The sequence below is a fragment of the Passer montanus genome, unplaced genomic scaffold (assembly GCF_014805655.1).
Source record: "Passer montanus isolate IOZ18808 unplaced genomic scaffold, ASM1480565v1 scaffold66, whole genome shotgun sequence".
Lineage (NCBI taxonomy): Eukaryota > Metazoa > Chordata > Aves > Passeriformes > Passeridae > Passer > Passer montanus.
In genome coordinates this window covers 700,873-721,315 of record NW_024371704.1, presented here as the reverse complement: position 1 = coordinate 721,315, position 20,443 = coordinate 700,873, and the positions used below count along the sequence as shown (strand labels likewise).

Genomic DNA, 20,443 nt, shown 5'->3' with positions numbered 1-20,443 from the left:
TAGGTCAGAGCACTGCATATCCCACACACTCAGGAATGCCCTTGACTTCCAGTTTAATTACTGGGAATTCATTCAGTGCAGTTACTCCTTATTCTCTGAGGTTTGCCTGGAGTGCCCCCACACCTCATATTGTAACCACAGCTGAGACTGAAAACCACCTCCTCATCTGACTAATCACAGAGAGCATGGAGACCTGATTTCACTGCCATTACTCATGAGAAATGGGAGAGGACGTCTCGATGAGACACCTCACAGTGGGCAGCACTTTCATCTACTTCAAGCAAATAATCACCCACCAAGCAGGAGCTGAGTCAAACTCCCTGTGCTCAGAATAACTACTTGCACATTACAGCTCATTTTTGGTGCTGTCCTGCAGGGACTAAAGGGAGAAGATGCATCTCAGACCGCCCTTCACCTTCACAGAGTTTTTCCTCTCTCCTGGGACTTCAAACCATCATTTAAAAGCAATAACTTGTGACCTTACTCAGGATTTGAAGCCTGTGCTAAGTTTCAGGCAGGTTTTATACTTTTCTGCATATCACCTTTGCTACACTTTGTAAACAGAATATGAGGTGAATTGATAATAAGCTGAGGTGAAGCACGCATCTGTCTTACTGATTTTGGCTCTTCTGAGGCTTCTATTTATCAGCTTAATGTTCCTTTCAGAGATATGCACATATATATCAGTGGAGAAATCAAGTTCTACAGGTCTGTTTTAGTGCTGTTATCTAACAAGTCAAATAATAATTTATAAACAGCAAGGCTGAAAGGCCAATGCATTAATCCCCTGCCATTCCAGCCCAGCCAACACATGACTCTGTACAGCTGAAGTGTATCTTTATTAAGTTTTCTTGCCAGTATCACTTCAGCTTTGGTGTGTGCATGAGCTCCCCACAGGTTCCAGAGCAGCCTAACCCCAGGCCGTGGAACAAAACACCTGAACAGCTGCTGTGCTGTGTATCCCAGGCATCTCAGCAGATTAAAAAGCATCTTCCTAAGCAGAAAAGGACCTTTTAGAACCTAAAGAATTCTAACAGATGAAGGAACTCCTGAGGTCATCCATGAGCAAGATGGAATTACAGGAGGGATTTGGCCTAGTGAAGCATTTTCCTCAGTCTCCCACTGCTGCACAGCTCCAGTGCCCTCTTGCTCACCCAACCACACCCCACAGGATAAAACAGAGCTGCTTTAAAGGATACACACATGGTTGTAGTTTTCCCAGCTCCATTGTGTCCCAGCAGGGAAGTGATATTCCCTTCATAGAAGTTGAGGCTGAGGTTGTCCACTGCAGCTTTGGATCCATAAACCTTTGTAATGCCGTGCAGGGAGACTCCCAAGGTGAGGTCGGTGGGCTCCGGTTCCACGTGAGGGTGGGGGGCACCTTTGACACCAAAGAGAAGGGTCAGGGACAGCTACTGCAGTGCAGCAGGTGGTGGGCTACTTTTCTCATCTCAGAGGAAACCAAAATACAGCAAAGGCAAGTGCCTTTCAGCCAGGAACATTGAGAACATGTCACCAGATCTGTATAATTTTGAACTCTCTGGGATTTTCCTTTTTTACTTCTGAAGCTTCTAATAGCTCCTGACAACAGGCATTAATCAATTCTGAAAAGGTCTCATATTTAGGTGTTTCAGAGCACCTAACTTTATTTATACTAAACAAGCACAGAAAATTAGAGGACATGAAGCAAAACTATGGATTTCAGTTCAGCAAAACAACTTATTTTCAGTTAGGTGGAACCAGCAGGCTTTTATGTGTGATCTCAATATTTTACAGGCCAATTATTTAAAGAGATAAGCAAGGAGGCACACATGCCCTTTGCCAAGTGGAAACCTGTATTTTCTTGCCCAAACACAAGTGTGCTTCTACACAGAGAGACAGGCATGGAAGGTAACTGCCCAACTACAACACACATGAATATGAGTGTGAAAATCAGTACTGACTCTCCACAACAAATAGGAAGAACAAACATAATTTAAGGGCCAGATCTCCATTCATGTGAGTACCAGCTTTCAATATTTCCTATGCTTCAAAATAACAATCAATGGTGTTTTCTGAGTATGGTGCCCCTTTACAAATTTGGCTTTGTTTACCCAAAATGTAAGTTATTATTATTATTGCTACCCCTTCCATTATCCACATACATATCTTGTTGGGGAGGGTGACTTCTTTCCTTAACATCAGCTTGGAGAAGAGGAGGCCTTTTTGTTTCTCATTCCAGAAGGGCAGGTAGCTGTTGTATTCAATCCAGTAAGATGGAAGCAGTGGGAAGTACCAGGGAGCAGCCATGCCATATCTACCTGCAGGAACAGGAGTCTCATTCAGCTATCTGCTCCTCAGGAAGTGCCACTGTTGGGGTGCACTCAAAATAGCAAAAATTAACTTCACAGAGATCTCTTGATATGTTCATGCACTACCAAGGGCTTGGCAGAGACTTTTTCTGATTGGCACAATAGGAAGCACTCACTAATTTGTTATTCTGAGTAACTCCATAGCTGGAGGGCAGGAGAACTTTACATTTTCCACTGGGTAGATTTCCGTATGCCAGTGGACTGCTTCATTAGGTGGGGAAGAAAAGCAAAAGACAAATGTACTGGCTCTTGCCCAAGGCAGGAATTACTTTTTGAAACCAAATGATGTAAGTAACACAGCTCAAAATCAGTCAGCTGACAAATGCAGTCTAACATGCTCCACTCTCACCCACCAGACTGCAATCACACCCTCCTGTGTCCTTGGCTTCAGCTTCTTCAGGAGACCCACCTACCCAAGTGAGAGGCTGAGAAACCTTAATTCTCCCTTGCTCTGCTCTCTCTCAGTGCCTTTAATAGGCTCAGACACCCACAAAGTCATGCTCCCTTTGGCCTGGAACAGTGTGTGCACTGTCTCACTGCCTCAGCCAGCTCTGTGTCCACTGCTCTCCAACAGAGGTGCTACAGCACCACCCTCAATGCTTTGCATCCTTACCTGGGAAAACGTTCCTTATGTACCAGCCCAGGATGAAGTAAATGAAGGAGTCTATGAGAATGAGCCAGCACATCCAGCCAAAGGAAGTGTTGTCTCCAATCATTGGGGACTTGTACATGTTGTCCCACTGCAGTCCTGCAGAGAGGAAGTGAGAAACACACTCAGAACTCCTCTCAGGCTGTGAAATACCACCAAAGCCTGGCTCAAAGCCTGGCTTTGTCAGCCATAAACTCACCTATGCCCTGTGCCTCGTAGCGAGCAATGTATTGACTTGCATAACTGAAGGCAGTTGGAGACAACAGACTCTGGGGAATAAACAAAATTGAAAACAGGAAACATTTGAATTAGTCTCAAAGAGAAGTCAGGTCAGTCAAGCAATCAGGTACCTCACTGGGTTATTCCAATAGCCAGAAAAATGAGGGTTGGGTTTGTTTTTTCCCCAGCAGTCACAAGGAGCACTGGACCAGGGCTGTGATGGGAAGTGCTACCTGGTGACAGGCTGAAATGCTCCTTAGAGCTTGACTTTCTTTTGCTTCCACACCCAGGACACAGCTTCCTCCCTCGTACAGGGCTTTATTATAGGCTTTTGAAATACAGCAGTGCTTGAGAATTACCTCATAGAGCCATGTGGTTAATTTTTTATCACTTGCCTTAATAGATATAATTTCCTGAATTTGGTGACAAGTCTGGCTTCTGGAACCTAACATCGACCTACTCTGCCCCTTGGTAAGAAATAAGGGTTTACATCTACTACCACGTGTAGGAATTTGAGACAGAGCAAGCCAGAGGATGATCTGAAGCAGCAATGAGCAGAGCCAGCCCTGCTCTACCCAAACCCCTCACTGAGACAGCCTGGTTTTTCAGAGTGGGTAAAAACAATCCATTTTCCTTTGCAATTCCAAAGGGGAAAGTACATAGCTCAAACTACTGTGATTCAGCTGGCAGGTAGGAACTCACTAAAAGTCCGCAAGGAGTGCCTTCAGTCAGGGGACACAGCTAATGCCAGGTGTTCCCCAAATGGGGCATGGCCAACTCTCCTACCATGCCTGTCACCACCCGCTGATGGAATTCAGAAAGGCACGAGATACAGTAAGAGCTGGAGTGAGGTCCCTGAAGAGCTACTGAGGTCCCTGCCTCCACACATTACCCTGCCTGGGACTAAGGAGAAGCAGAACTCACCAGGAGGCTCTTGACAGAGAAGCTCAAGTGGTTCTCGATGACGAGCAGCACGATGAAGGGGAAGAAGGTGAGGATGTAGACGAGGCTGCCCACCAAGGCCGCGATGTTGGTGTTGTTGAAGAACACGCTGATGAAGTAGCTCATGGCTATGATGGACAGGCTGTAGTCCATCAGGTACAGGAACAGGAGTGCTGTGTCTGTTTTGGGAAGGATCTGACCCACTTTCAGAACAACAATGAGGAAGGTGACGGTGATCAGGAGGAAGATGGCGCACTCGATGAACCAGGCGATGAAATGGCTGCTGGCATTGACACCCATCATCTTCATGTACTGCAGAGAGGAAGGTGAAAAAAAAACCAATCACAAGTGGCATTTGGGAGAAATGAAGAGATCTTTCTGCTGATATTGAATGATTTCTTTTTCCAGCTTCTGGACAGGGCTGCAACCAGACCATGCTCGTTCTCTCTAGGGACAAACCACGCACTCCCATCTCAGGAATGCCCAAGGACTGCAAAGCAGTCTGTTGGAAAAGAACAGCCCAGACAGGACCTGCAAGGATCAAATGTCACAGCCCACAGGCTCCAAAGCAGCTTCTGGCCTTAGATTTCTATATTTTCTAACCTTTTGGTAATTTTTAAAAATAATGATAATTGATCCAGTGGCTTAAACCTAAAAGCTCTCAAATGTCTTTGAAACCAGACATTTCTCAAACAGCCCCAAGACAAAAAATATCAGCTAAATTACTATGGTCAGCAGGAAGAAATATTAATTTATATTAGCTGATGATTAAAATTCCCCTACTTGCATAAAACTGTAAATTTGTATTGATAAATCCAGAAGAAATTACATGTGTTGGTGTCTTCTTGTGGATTATTACACAGCTAAAAAGATTAGTGATGCCTTGGTCCCCTGGAGACAGTGAAAATTGTTGCCTAAATTAGAGTAGGGGGCTGCCAGGCAGCACACACTGGGGTTCATTCATTTTCCATCTCATCACAGGTCAGAGTGTCCTTTCTTGGAAGTTTTTTTGGTGAATCAGTATTTGTTTCCATGGTGTAGGATAAAAAACAAATCTGCACAAAGCTTTTGTTGCTTGCTGAAGCTTAGTTTGACAAAAGTTCTTTGCTGTTCATCTCTGTTGACAGTGATCACACTGAAAACCTGAGTTAATTTAATAAATTCCCAATGTCTCAATGTCATTTCTTTTCCAACAGGCAACCTGAATGAAGAACTTCATTTCAGAGGAGCTGATGTAATATGTAGCACCTTCTGAAATATTAAGTATAATAACTTCAAGGATAGGAAATAAGTCACTTTTCATGTCTTTGTCCCCAGTAGGTATGACTCAAAGTCAATTTTTAGAGAGCTTTAAATCTTCAGAAACCCTGTAATTTTGTGAGATGCCCATGTTTCCTGTGTTCAGCACTGCAAAGCAATATTCCCTCCACTTGAAGGGCAAACACCCTGCATCTCCATGGCTTTGAGCTTGATTATAATGTCAGAACTCGCACACTGCAGGTCAAACAATAGGTATCTGGAATATTTTCCTTAATGCTTGTTTTGCTCCATTTAATATTGAACATCAGACACGCTAACCAGGAATAAGGAAAATCTGTTTATAATTCTGCACGCCCCAGAAAGTTTCCCCGTACCTCATAAAGCCTCAGATCTTTCTCCTGAACAAGTGTTTTAACAAAATCAGCTATAAACAGCACCCAGGCAGCCATCAGAGCAAATGGAAGAGAGTAGGTCACGCTGGTTAAGAACCTGTAAAAGGCAAAAGCAGGCTTTAGCTGAATACAAAATGTTCTGGGGATTAAGGCTTTATACAAGAATATATTTTTCAGAACAATACTCTGGCACAGGAAAAGACATGCTTATATTTCAAAATGTGGAGTAAAATTAATAATTACAAAAAAAGACTCCTTTGCCATTGCACTGGATTTTCTATTCATCAAACTCCTGACTGCTCAGAATATTTTTTTTTTTATGTTGCAGAGGGATTTCCTTGCTCAGCAGCACCACTGGCAGGAGCAGGAAGCACCATGAGCAGTGGCATCTCCTGCCTCTCTGATGGGCTGCATTCCATTTGGAACCATCACAGCACCAGCCATAATTCCCAGCTCTGTTCCCAGACAGAATGGCCAAATTTCATGAGCAGGCCATATTTCCTGCTGTTGGAGTCTGGATGTGGGTGCTTTCCTATAAGCTGTCTGTCCTACCACCCCACAGGACAGGCAGACCTAGGGCACATTTCTTGGCTCCTCATTTTAATTAAAACCTTCTCCCCGTGTCAAAAACAAAAAAAAAAAAAAAAAAAAAAAACAAAAAACAAACAAAAAACAATGGCCAAAAATAAATTTATCCTTTTGACATGGAAAGCAAGTTTTTATAGCAGAGGATCCCCTTCATTGCACCTTCAGGGTCTGCATTTTCCATTTTCTTCCTTAATTTATAAACCTGACTTTAAACCCATAATCAGTGCTATTCCTGGAATAGTGTACAATAACAGTGACAAATGAACATTGCATTTGTTTTCAAACTTTTTTTTACCTGTAAAGCTGAAAATTTCCTATGATCCAGCATTTTAGGAAACGCTTCCATGCCAATTAAGCCTTACTTAAAAAGAACCAGGAAAGGCTCCTAAAAATTCAGCATGGCCCAACACCCCTTGTGTACTAGTTTATATCTATATATATATATTTCATCCCCCCTTTTCTCTCCAGGATGATAACTGTGCAATACCAATCAATAAGCAGGCATTTTGTGATGACTTCTGCTGGATGCAAATCCAAAGCCTTGAGGTATTTTAATAATTGAGCAAACACATCCCTCTGAACCTGGGCTGGGGAGAGGGAAACCCAAAGGCAAGTGGTTTTCCCAGCAGGCCAAGAACAAAAAGAAGCAGACAGCACTGGAGTCAGTGCTTCCAGCAGGCAGTTAATCACTGCACAAAACTCTCAGCAATAACCCAGGAATTTGCTGCAGATTGGGTTTGGATGCTTCCTGCCTGTGTGCCATGCTGCTCCCCTGAGGAGGGGTTATAGGTGCCCAGCTCTCTTCAGTGACAGCTGACACAGGAGATGAACAGCTCTGCCATGGCTCCTAAATGACATCTTACAGCTCCCAAAAAATCTTTTGGCTGACACAGTTGGCATGGAGGTTTTTCAGTAGGAAAATCTCCCAGGTCCAGCCTATCCCTTTGCTCCAAGGGAGACCTTCAGTAAGGGCACAGTGACCCTCACATCTATCAATCCTTCTTGCTAAACATCCTCCAGTGCTCCCTGATGGACCCTGAAATCCCTTCCCTGTATGTTTTCCACTCAGTTTTGGCCACTGTAAAACTCATAAACCTAGGCACCCCTTTTTTCCCCCCAAAAATCAATTTTCTAAGTTCTGCTGCATTGTCTGCATGTGAACACCTGCAGAACAAGCCAAGACTCATATTTAACCAAATTCTGCCAACTCTCAACCCCACTCTGTGTAGTAAAACTGGGACAGGGAGTTTTACCTGCTGTAAAACCTACAAAGTTACCATCACAATCCAGATATAAAAAGCACACTGAAAACAAAAGATTAGGCAAACTAAACAGATCATCTTAGAGTCAAAAATTCCCTCCCCTTGAGAAAAAGAAATAACTGAACAGAATTGAATTATTTTTATGCTATGTGAATGTGGAATTAAAGAATGGTGTACTCCACAAGTCTGACAAGACGAGTTGACACAAAACACGAAGGCAAAATCCACCCAAACTTACATATCCTTGTTGTAGCAGGGGTAGGGCATGGCCTGGACCTGGACAGCTATCTCCTCTGGCTTCTTGCCAGTCTGCAGCTCAATGATGGCCCTTTCAATGCTGTCCTGGATGTAAATGAAGGCCCGGCTGTAAATCTGGCTCTGGGAGGTGGAGTTGTGCGGGCCCACGGTCCAGATGCGCTCGCGGATCCTGTTGGTGGTTTGGGTTATCCTGCTGCTCATTCGGATGGTGTAGTTGAGCACAGGAGGGAGGGACAGGCCCCCAGGAACTGAGTGGCCAGGCCTTGAAGGCAGCTTGAAAATGATACCTGGGAAAAGAAAGGGAAAAGGCTTTCCTTTGCAGTTGACAGCGCACACATACATAGGAACTCCTTATTTTTACAAGGCTTCTCCACAGAAATTTTTCTATCCAGAACAAAAAGAAATAACTGAACAGAATTGAATTATTTTTATGCTATGTGAATGTGGAATTAAAGAATGGTGTACTCCACAAGTCTGACAAGACGAGTTGACACAAAACACGAAGGCAAAATCCACCCAAACTTACATATCCTTGTTGTAGCAGGGGTAGGGCATGGCCTGGACCTGGACAGCTATCTCCTCTGGCTTCTTGCCAGTCTGCAGCTCAATGATGGCCCTTTCAATGCTGTCCTGGATGTAAATGAAGGCCCGGCTGTAAATCTGGCTCTGGGAGGTGGAGTTGTGCGGGCCCACGGTCCAGATGCGCTCGCGGATCCTGTTGGTGGTTTGGGTTATCCTGCTGCTCATTCGGATGGTGTAGTTGAGCACAGGAGGGAGGGACAGGCCCCCAGGAACTGAGTGGCCAGGCCTTGAAGGCAGCTTGAAAATGATACCTGGGAAAAGAAAGGGAAAAGGCTTTCCTTTGCAGTTGACAGCACACACAGATACATAGGAACTCCTTATTTTTACAAGGTTTCTTCACAGAAATTTTTCTATCCAGAATATTTTTCCTGATTATTCCATGTATAAAACATATGATAGTATAGAGGACAAACAGAGAAAAAAACTGCTACAATGGGAAAGGACAAATATCACCAGGGTTTGAAGTTCGAAGAGAAGCAGAAGTTTCTATCTGCCCCTCAGTTATGAAGTATAAAACCAAACAGGTCACAGGATTTACGAGTAAATACTAATTGAGGATCTAATCTTCAAATATTAATTTGTACTAATGATACAAATGTAAGTTCCTATTTCCTGCTCCCTCCAGCCTCTCTGCAGTGTGATCCCACAATCCAATCCCACAAATGTGAAAAGTGTGACTTAGAAGACTCAGTACACCATTATGGTGCTTGGCTGGAATATCTCAAGTGATTTATGACCTTCTAATAAATTGAATTGTCTCATATTTGGATTTGAGGATCTTAAAGGTCTTTTCCAACCTGAACGATTCTGTGATACCTTTCTTGATTAAAGTACCTTTTCCTGTAGCAGCTTGAAAGGAAATGGCTGCACAAAGATCACCTTGGGGCAGTGGGATTTTATTCAAACTGAGAATTAACCAAGAGAAATCAGCAGCTGACCACAGACAGGGGAGGTGTAAGGGAAGAGGAGGCATGAAAAGGAGGTCTCAGTGTGCAGGTCCCACACACACGTGCTCCAAATCAACTGCAGCATGGTGGGAGCTGCGACCACAACAGTTGCTGGGGAAAAGCCAAATATTTTATGCTGCATTCCCACACTCTATCAGGCAAAATTCAATTGTCAGGGGGATTTGGGACTGCCACATACTTGCAAACAGCTCGTTCTTCAGGAAGAGCTCCTTAGCCACCGCTTCCAATTCATCCAAGTCCTGCACTGCCCGGATGCGGTTGAAGGAGACGCAGGAGGAGACGTTCACAGCCAGGGCAGCCAACGTGTTCAGCTGATCAACAACGTCAGCGTTGTTCTGCAATTCCAGCCGGATATCATCTAGGGAAAAAGCCCACAGACAAACCCTCCAGCATCACTACACCCAGCAAAAATCCCACTCCAGCTTTCCACTCCTTCACGCTGACACCAGAAAGGAGGAAAGAAAACAAAACAAAACCCATCATGCTAAATATGAAGTGTGAAATGCATTCCTGCACTCAGCAATGCAATGAAGGCATGCTGTTGACCCAGTTTTTATGTTAATCATTTGTAATATGCTCGTGAGTTTGCCTTTGGGAGGATGCCAGCAATGGGATGTGACAGCCATCCCAAATCAGAAGTCCCCACTAACCTGCTGAGGCTTTAGACATGCACGTGGTGCTCACCATTCCTTCCACACCCTCTGCTTTAGGATGCAATAACTCGCCTGTTGAGCTGCCGTGTCTCGGGGGAGGACATGCTTTATCCAAGCACATCAAGGCAGAGCAGTGAGTGCTGTGCTGATGTGTGGACTGAACCTGATGCTGCAGTTAATAAAGATGCTGCTGTTTGCTGGCAGGTTTCAAAGGTGGCTGCATAATGCAAGGGAACTAATATGGAACAGCTGCTACAGGCACTGTGGCTTTATAGGGAGTTAAGGCAGGAGCTGTTGCTCATGAATAACACAGGGGTCATCACCAGCTGGATGTAAATGACTGCAACAGACCATAATCACTCTTGGCTGCTGCTGGGCTTTGCTGGCACAGCCCAGATTTATGGTGACATGCCTGGCCACTCACTGCAAAAGCAGGTAGGGACAGCAAGGCCAGGCAGGCAGGGACTGTGATCCCCGTGCTGTGCACTCACAGGGGATGTACCCACCAGCACTGTCACTGGTGATCCTCACACTGCACAGCAGCAAATGTCACCTTGGAGGGCCTTGCAGCAAACTGCAGCAGAGCATCTCCTGCATTGATGCCTCTGGCTCCATCAGCCTGGGTACATTTATCTGATCCCTGGCTGCTCTGCTCTGGAGAACTTCTCATCTGAGCCTCACTGCGATGCAAGGCAGCTCTCCACAACAGCTCCAGCCGAGTCCCAGGTAGCTCATTTGAAGCCATAATTACGGCTAAACAGTGTCCTCCAGTGGCCACACACCGCGGCAAACCTCCCCCTGGAACACCCAGGAGAAACATCTCCTCACACCAATGCTTTGCTCTCTAAGAGTCTTTTTCCTGGAAGATTTCTGCATCACAGCGGGGATTGCCATGCCCTGGAGCCTCCAACATGGGCCAGGGAAAAGCAGGCTAGGGGATGGCTGCAGCTGGCTGACGCTGGAGCTCCCAGGCCTGAAGTGCAAGGAAGAGAGCAGCACATCATGGACACACTTACCCAGCTCATTTATCTGACTCAGGAGCTCAGCTGCATCCAAATCCACCATCAGCTTGATAAAAACCTGCACAAAGGGATTCCGCAGGGCGTTCTGTCAACAAGCAGAGAAAGACAAAGCATCAGCTTGACCAGGAGCTTCTTGAGCTCACTCACTCAATTCTAAACCACAACTGAGCAGCTGCCTTCACTGGGTATTTGCACTGCCCCCTCCCTACTCCCTTCACTCTGCATCAGCAATGGGAATGTCCTAGAGAGCTCCCTGAGTCCAAGTCAGTGCTTCTTTGAGTCAAGAAAGGATGCCTGCTGAGTCTCCACCAGGCACTAGAGTCCCATCAAAAAAATCATGGATAATTTTAGTTATTCTAGAAGTAAATTTCCCTTGTGTCGGTTTTAAGTCCTGTGAACACAGCCAGTGCACAGCGCGTAGGCAACCAAAACTTGGAGATCAGCACAGGTTTTTGTTTGGCTGAATATTTCATTATTCCACCAATGACTGCAATCAGCAGAGGATATTGCATTTCACTTTTGCACATTCCACTCTGGATTTTCTCTTGGTGCCATGGAAATTAGAATGAATTCCAGCCCCTAAAATTAACTGCTAATGCTTTTGGCTTCCAGGGATCTCATTTTTGTAAGAAAAGGAGACAATTTTTACTACAGAGAATGGGAAACAAGCATGTGTAACATTACAGTCTACTGCTTTCTGTATCCAAGCAAGGTTAGGTTCTTAAGAGGGGGAAAAAGAAATTTCATTTACATTCACTGAGGTACAAAACATCTTCTAGCTCTTATGTGTGTACCCAGAACTACACGATTATTATAGATACTATTTCATTTCCTGAAAAATTCATTTCTTGCCTAGTCTTGGCTGGCTGGATCAGTCCATCAAGCAGAAAGTTAATTTACAAACTGAAGAGTGCTCCCTGCTCATCTCAGCCCTCCAGCAGGCCCCAGCACAGCCAGGGTCAGGGAGCATATTGCAAAGAGTTCATTTGAGAAAGAGCATTTGCAGGGAAAGGTGAGTCAGGAGCATCTCTGTTAAGGGAACAGGCAGGCACAGAAACTGAGAGGGGTCTCCCCAGCTGAGCTAAGATGTCCCTGGAACCCCAGTTTACTTCAGTGAACAAATCCATCCTCTCAGGTCCCTCCTGGCAGGAGACAGAGGGGAGGTAGGAAGTCATACCTTGATCATTGGAACTGTTTGGTTTAACTTAGTCAGTGAGTTCAGGATGACAGGAGACTGGTCCAGCCACTCCTGGGACTTCAGGGCTAACTCAGCCATCTGCTCCAGGGTTGCATTTGACTACAAAAGAAGCCCACAAAACAAAAGGATTAATTTATTCATTACCTTACAGATTTTAACCAATGAATAAATCAATAAAATAGTTGAGACCAAATTTGTTTTCCTTAGGATTTTTCCTAGCATCCTCTCATTGTTTGGCAAAATACCCCTTAAAACACTGAATTTATGCAAGCACTTAAAAATATTGTATTTAGAGCATGCCTTGAATATCTGCTTTCCTTCTGCCTCTGGTCTGCCTGTGAACAAGCACTGCTTACAGCATTTGTCCTGGGAGGCACATCTCTCCTACTAGCTGAAAATATGGGGGTGAAGCTTGATAAACTGAAGGCCTTAAACAATTTTCCTATAAATATTAGACCAACAGCAGCTTCTGGAGGGAAGATTCAGCTAAAGACAAAAGATGACTCATAAGGCCAGCAAGGCAAGTAGGAAAAGATAATTTGATGAATACTCCAAACAGTGAGAAAGCAGCCCTCTGCTTCCCAGGGAAACAAGGCTGTGCTGGATAAATTACAACCCTTTGCAGTGGGTGTATCCTGATGTGCTGGAGCAGAGCCATACCTTTCCCATGATTGCTCGAGTTTCTGGGGTATCTGGTGTGAAAAGGATCTTCCCAAGCACCATTGGTTTTAAGAAAGACCAAATCAGAGCTCCAGTGGGGGTCTTGACCAGGTCCAGGTAAAAGGATAAGCAAAACGGGGCTGCAAGGGGAGAAAAGCAAACAAATTGCACAGAGAACAAACAGACCAGACACAAGAAAGCTGCCAGTATGTTTTTTCTCCCATCTGCCCAGTTTGTTGCTGTGGCCAGTGAATGACTTCAGGGCCCTCTTCACTGACTGATCTAATGCATCTTGACAAAAGCAATCCACCCCCAAGATCTCCTGTTGCTGAACTCAAGACAACAAGAGTCTGGCTGTTCGAGCCAACATTATCTGCTTGAAGGTTAAATGGAGTTTTGTGAACTCAGAGGAGCTAATAATGTCAGTACAGTCAGAAAAACTACACATCAAGAAAAAGCAGTGACCTGTCGAGCCCTAGGACCAGATCATCAACAAATGGGAGACAGTGTCAAGCACTGCTCTGCTGCACAGGCAGTTTTCCCTTTGAACATTTATGGAAATAAACCACCAATAATTAGGGCAGTGCAGATCTTCAGCTACCATAAATAATGAGCACTCAAAGCCCTCAGAGACATATGGAGAATAGCTCAGCACTAGATCTGTCTGGAAATAGCAGAGTTCAGCTCTGAAACGTTTGTGCCCTAGGGAAAAGCCAGACTTACTGGAATCCTGAGGAATCCCATATTTCCTCATCAGCTTTTGGACATAGACATCCTCTGCATGAGAACTGTTGCTTACAGGGTCTCCAAAGTCTGGAAGCAAAGACTCAAAAAACAGGGGTGTGATCTCCTGGTTGCAGAGGACTTTTGACATGGATTTAAAAGTGCCATGTGTTATCCCAGAGTTGTTTGGTTTAAATAATGCCTGCAGAAAAGACAAAATACAAATAAATCCTGCACACTGAAAGCACCCCACTTGGAGAGAAATAACAGAATGAGAAGGAAAGGACTGAACATTTTTATACTGCTTTCTTATGAGAGGTTTGCATTTACAAAAATAGGAACTTTCCATGGAAATCATGCATTTTTTTTTTTTATTATTATGACAGAGGTGGCACATTTATTTCCAGGTATGACAGCCAATGTGGGAAGTGCCTAGAATGTGTGCACAGAAATTCTCTGTAATGTGTGCCTGGTGACATTCACACACCTGGGTTACAACACAGATTTGTCACATGGATGTGCACATCACTGTCCCCATCTAGTCCATGGCTGCACGTGGCTCTGCAATGTGCAGGCAGAATGATGACCAGGAACAGTTCCTGTCACTTGTGTTCTCCTGGACTATGGATCAGAGATGGATTGGACACTGTGCTGGATGAAGGCAGTGCACCCTGGAGTTACTGCAGCTGTCAGAGCAGTAATGGGTTTGTACTGAATGCTTTGGGCAGGCTGGAGGCTTTGGGTGTGATCTAATGCACACTAAAGCTCAGGCAGCTTTTTGCTGCTGACTTTGGTGGGTTTGCCTTTAGTGGGCAGTTCCCTAGCTGTTTTCACCAGCTGATCCTTCCAGTACTTTGCTGGAAGTCCTCTCTCCTTTAAGACATTCTTGCTCCAAGTGTTCCTTCCACAGCATGTGCTCCCCACTCATGAGCACATGATGGTCCCACTGCTCCAAATCAAAACTCTCCCAGGAAGGCAACACAGAATGGATTGGGTTGGAAGAGACCATAAAGCTCATCTCATTCCAACCTCCTGCCATGGACAGGGACACCTGCCAGAAGCCCCATCCAGCTTGGCCTTGAACACTTCCAGAGATAAGTTTGATAGAGCTTTTTCTCAGAACACTGTTGCTTTGAAACAGAATCTATGGTTTAATGCACCTGTGGCTTCTAGGGTAAGAAATTACTGTGGAAACCATTTCAGTGGCATTTTGCCTCAAAAGCACAGGCAGACTACACATACCTTAGTCAGTGGCATTTTCCTGGACTGTCGGAGCTTTTTCAGGGAATGAATAGCTTGTAGCAATGGATCAATGCCAGATTCAACCTGGTGTCTGAAATATTTCATTTTTGTCAGAAGGCCTAACATCTTGTCCATGGGTTTCTGAAGTTCCTTGGGGAAAAACATCTGCAAGAGGCAGGAAGGAAATCAATTATGATGAGCAGGACTCTGCGTGCACAGGCATGCACACGCCCATATTGTGTTAACTCAGACATGAGCACTGTGGGATTTTCAAAACTGCAAGGAGGCTTTACAGAGTGGGTGTCTCATGGGAAATGAATGGGATTTGTATTCCTAAATCCCCAAGCACTTTTGCAAGCCATTCACCTGAACATTACATAATCTAACAGTGTGTTTCCAAACACCTACAGTTGGGAAATGTGTGTCATGCACTGGCTGGGATATGATCAAATCTCTCATTTCACACAGCACAGGTGTCAAACACTGCGAGTGACTTTTGACCTGAGCCCAAATTCATTGGTACTGTCATTTAACAAACTTTTTTTTTTTTTTCCCCCAGGATCACTCCTGTACTTTTAAATACATGCTTACTATTCACTTCTCTGAATGTTTTCTTAGATGCTGTTGCTATAGCTGGGGAGGTTGGGGGGGAATTTCAATCATTTAATAACTTTGCAGTTCCAAATAAATAGGGAAAAGATATTTTACAGGACTTTTTCCAGGGCTTCCCTTTTCAAGGAATCAAAAAATTTAGCTCATTTTTGGGTCAGCTGGGAGTGTTCAAGAGGTTGTGACAGCACATAAAGGATACTAGCAGATAGGGAGGCATTTAGAGTAGGTCCAGTGCCTTTAAATGAGGTTTGCTGCTTTACACCAGCTGGGCTTCTCATTTATATCCATGCTGTCACAGCATGGATATGCAATAAAAATTGCTGCATGAGCAAAGCCTGATCTTTGGCTTATGTAAATCAGTGTAGCTTCTGGCCACTGCAATGATATTTTATAACCTTTCAGCCACTGCGTGCAGCAAAGACTGTAGAAACCACTCTAAAAATCCAGCACTAACCTTGTATAAGAAATTGTAAATGTCCAGGTGTCTCAGCAGGGTGACCCCAAGGAGGTAGGTCCTGCGAGTCCTCTCTGCCAGAGGGAGGCTGCACAGCTCCTGCACCACCACTTGCAGCTGTGGGTCCTCCAGAAGGACACTGCAGGACTCCAGCTGCAGCACCTGAGAGAGGAGCTGGGTGTGCACAAAGGGGAAAGAGAATTGTTAGGGGTGCACTGCACACTCCACCATGCCTGGATTCATCTTGCCTGGCTGGTGTTCCTCCCACAGTGCCATATTTCAACCACCCAAGAAGCAGAAAATGCCTGACCATTACTCCTGCTCCCAGGGACAAATCCTAAGGACTGTGTTTTACTACCCAGCTTGCACAGTAGTAAAAGCTTTTGTGGCTTCAATTTCTCACTGACTGATGCATGCGAAGTTTGGAAAAGAGCATGCTCTTTGGGGCCCAGTCCAAAGAAGGGGAAAAGCATCTGGAGCTCTGCTTGCAGGAGCAGGAGGCTGAGGAAGGGAAGCTCATCTCTCATTCTGGGAGGATATTTTTGGACCCTGAGTGCTCTCACACGTTGTGGTTATAAATGTACTTTTTCACCTGGACTTGGACAACTTCTCAGCGACCAGGACTGACTGAAGGCCCTGCCCAGCCCCCATTGGTGTGTCCCAGAGTTGTGCCCTGCTGCAGATCACAGCCATCCCTCTCCAGGCAGTGCCTGGCTGCTGACCAGCTGCTGGTGGCAGCCAAAGGGACCACATGGCTCCCAGTCTCCACAGGCTGGGCTGACAACAGTGATGCTCCCACTGCATTCCTGGTGGCCATCCCAATGCATAACATGCACTGCTATCCTCTTTGTATCCCTGCGGGGTCATCTGTGCTGTCACACACCCAGTGACCTGTTCAGATGCATTCACCAACAAATTACTTTTAATGGTCTGAGCAGTAGAAAGCAACAAAACCTCCTAAAAGGATAACGGCAAACTTACCTGACTGCTGTTTTCTGGGAAAGATGCTTCCAGAAGAGCATCAATGCTGGCTGTGGACATTCCTGTCGCATTTCTGAGGTCCTCTTTGAGCTGGTCCACATTTTTAAACACATCTCTTAACTTTTCTGGAATGAAGAGTCAAAGAACAATTGATGTTACAGCTTTCTCCAGACACACAGCACATCTCGAGCGCATGGAGAAGACTTTATGTGAAGTATGGGAGTGTGGTACCTCACTGCTGGTAAGAAAAAATTCAAAAAAATTGGAACATACAGTCATTACTTCCTGAATTTTACAGTCTGGTTTGTGGGCTGAAGTTATCACGTCTCAGGACAGCAAAATTTGCTCAGATGGAAAGACTTGGTGCTTTCTTTGTAAAGAAAACAAAGTGTGGTCTTGAACAGTCTCTAGAAGTACCCCAGATAAAGGATCCCAAGGTCTTGGTGTGTGGTTATTTCATTAATACCAATTCTTCCTGGAAGCTAGGCAGTTCTGGGATTTCCAGCAGGGAGTGTGGTACCAGTGGTGATGCTTGCCAACATTGTAAAGAAAATACAGAAGAGTACCTTGCTTGCTCGAGTCTGTTAAACCCTCAGTGACGTTCAACATGGAATTCAAAGCAGCCATATACTGAGGAATCTCTTGAAAGAAAGCAATTTCTGGTACATTTTCTTGAAGCCTGAATTGGAAAAACAAAACAACAAACAAAACTGAGAATATAAAGAGAAGGCAAGAAGTCATTTCATAAACAGAATACTAAAACAGTCTAGCTCAGAGGGAGAGCCTCACCACTTCAGCTGTGCCTGGATGTCTGTGGCATCCCCAATGAGCACATTTTGGAGCTCCTGGGAGATCCTCCTGTGACTCAGCACGTTGGTCACAAGCTGGCTGCTCAGCTCAGCAGCACGGAGGAGCTGCTCCTGAGCCTGGCCTTGCTCACACAGCTCCCCAAAGGGAACCTCGGGGAGGTGGCAGAGCTGCTGGATGGACTGAGAGCTCTCAGAGTCACACAGAAGTGCTGTCAGATCCCGGAGGCGAGAGATCTTCAAGGGACATTTTGAAAAAAGGAAGACAAATGCACAAACAACAGTTAGATGACAGAATTACAAAAGGCAAGCTTTAAGGAGTCTAGCTGTCCCTTTCTGTCTCTCCTCAGGACTAAGATTTTAAAATACATATATATTTAGTTCACTCAAAAGGTCTCCAATAGAACAGTTTGGGACAATCATTGTGTGAGCTTCTGGCAGACCTGGCTGGATCTGATAAACCTTGCAAACCTTAACATGTCATTTCCCCTGCCCAACACTCTTAGACAGCAGTACTCCATTGGACTTACTTGTTTACCAATTAATCTTCTCAGAGACCAAATAAATCTACCTTGCACAACAGGTTTAGCCTTTCAGATACCACCTGGTCATCTACTGCAGCACAGGAAAGGGACTTGGCCAGAAGTCAGAGCTTCCCCATCTGCCAACCCATGTAAAATTATAGGCCTTTGTTGTTATGGGCTTCCCTCTTGTCTGACATCATTATTTACATTATCAGGCTCTTATGGGAAGAATTATTTTCAGCTTTATGCCCTTAAGTACCTGTCACACTGAGGCTCATCATATTATTGTTACAGATATATTACACAGCAACAACATTGCACACTGCTGTATTTTTTTAAAGGGACTTTTAAATGCTATTTCTCATATAGAGCAATAGACTGAAGTGCATGCATGCTATTAGTGCAGTCATGAATGCATGGGCTAAGAAGCATTTTATTCAAATGAGGCACTGCCAAACCCAGAGCTGGTGAGGGAACTCCATGAATCAATGCTGGTGCTTAATCTCAGAAGCCATTCTGGTGTTGTGTGACATCTGGGGCCACAGGAGCATGTGGGGACTCGACTCCAGCCACGCTGGTGCTGGTACAGCAGTAACCCAGTTAGTCATGCTGCTAACTGCCAATTAGGAGTGCACCATTCCATGGATTTTCAGCAGGGCAGAGGTAGCTAATCCCTACCTGTGCCTTCCAGAACTCCTCCCTATCTCCTCCTCAAGTGAAGCTGAGGCATCCTAGAATGACTGCAGCTCTGCAGAGTGCTTCAGGAAGTCTCAATATACTGAATTTTAAGACTAGTGGTGCACTGAGGAACATGCTGCCACTGGCCACCTCTGCAGTGCTCATCCTCCTAGGACAGCTGGTGGAAAACAGAGCCATCCTATCCAGCACATGGGAGGACAGGAACACCTCTACCTCCTCTGAAAAATGGGTGTACACTCAGTAGGGACAGATAAAAAAACAAGTTCCTCAACCCATTTTACAGGTGACCTTCAAATATGGGCAGCAAGCAGAACAGAGTTTCATCCTAGTTTTTATCAGCTGTTCTCTTAAGAAAACTTTTTTCCATATTCTGTTTTTCAAAACCACCATTGCACATTCATGTATCACTGCGGGATGTCCTTCAAGTCAGCATTTTAAGCAGACTCACTTTTAGCTTCAGGAGCTCTGGTATGGATGAATGTTTCTCAGAGGTATTATTTTGCATAAAAGAGTTCTTTTTCAGATGAGTTTGCTTCAAAAGCAGTGTGATGTTTTCTGTGCAGGGGAAAAAAACAATAGTTACTCCAGACAAAAATGCCAGAAACTTCACAGATGGGAATATCAGCACTTTCATTCTGAGGCCAACTGAGCATGGCTATTTTCCACCAAACTCCCGTGGCTGAGGATCTCTGAAATCACAGAGCAAGGCCCAAACTGTAATCTGGATTATAAGGGATTGAGTTCAAGTAGGTGCCCAGTTCCTAGTGAAATCCACCCCATCCTGGTAATAGGTGCAAAGGTAAAACCTCTCAGGTGTTATAATAAGCACAAATGATGAGTATTTATGTGAAATACCATGTTAACTCTCAGAAATAACTGCTGTCATATTACAGCTACATAAAGCTGTGAAGGGAAAGAGGTTTCTGTTTGTAACATTGCTTTGTCTGAGTGTCAGCAACCTGTCATTACACCAAGAAAAAGAGATGTGCCTTCTGGAGAGACTGGGATGGAAACTCATAATCCCAATGTGACATAACTCAAACAAAACCCCAGCCTGGCTTCCCCAGGTCTCACAGCTCCAGTTAATTGCCAGCAGATAAAACCCTGTAACACCATTCCCACTATTAGGCACAGCACATTCCAGCTGAGGCCCCTCAGCATTAATGAAATCATGATCACCTGTCAATTGCCCATCTTCAGCTTCTGCAGCATTTATTAAACACATCAGGTAAGGGTTATAGCTGCTATTTGCTGTCACCTGCAAGACGGTGTTTTGAAATTCTAAAAACAGAAATCTGAAAAATAAGATAGGAATTTAGATCAGCTTCTCGTTCAAAAACAAGGTATGTATTAGTGAGCAACCTGTCAGCTATGGATGCTGCTCCTCAGCAGAGTAAA

At 44.8% G+C, this 20,443-nt stretch overlaps 1 protein-coding gene across 1 annotated transcript in view; it reads right to left on the bottom strand.

The window, feature by feature from the left end:
- Nucleotides 1-20,443, bottom strand: part of ABCA12 (ATP binding cassette subfamily A member 12) — a 77,575-nt gene that overhangs the window by 28,518 nt on the left and 28,614 nt on the right. Inside the window, exons 11-29 of the mRNA XM_039728577.1 lie at nt 20,225-20,340; nt 19,494-19,600; nt 17,806-18,059; nt 17,583-17,695; nt 17,017-17,141; nt 16,036-16,209; nt 14,970-15,134; nt 13,728-13,929; nt 13,005-13,144; nt 12,324-12,443; nt 11,141-11,231; nt 9,650-9,829; nt 8,448-8,754; nt 5,796-5,910; nt 4,144-4,473; nt 3,200-3,269; nt 2,965-3,099; nt 2,145-2,300; nt 1,204-1,381 (exon numbers count right to left, since the gene is read on the bottom strand). Coding sequence (XP_039584511.1) covers nt 1,204-1,381; nt 2,145-2,300; nt 2,965-3,099; nt 3,200-3,269; nt 4,144-4,473; nt 5,796-5,910; nt 8,448-8,754; nt 9,650-9,829; nt 11,141-11,231; nt 12,324-12,443; nt 13,005-13,144; nt 13,728-13,929; nt 14,970-15,134; nt 16,036-16,209; nt 17,017-17,141; nt 17,583-17,695; nt 17,806-18,059; nt 19,494-19,600; nt 20,225-20,340 — 3,078 coding nt within the window. The remainder of the gene's footprint in view (nt 1-1,203; nt 1,382-2,144; nt 2,301-2,964; nt 3,100-3,199; nt 3,270-4,143; nt 4,474-5,795; nt 5,911-8,447; nt 8,755-9,649; nt 9,830-11,140; nt 11,232-12,323; nt 12,444-13,004; nt 13,145-13,727; nt 13,930-14,969; nt 15,135-16,035; nt 16,210-17,016; nt 17,142-17,582; nt 17,696-17,805; nt 18,060-19,493; nt 19,601-20,224; nt 20,341-20,443) is intronic.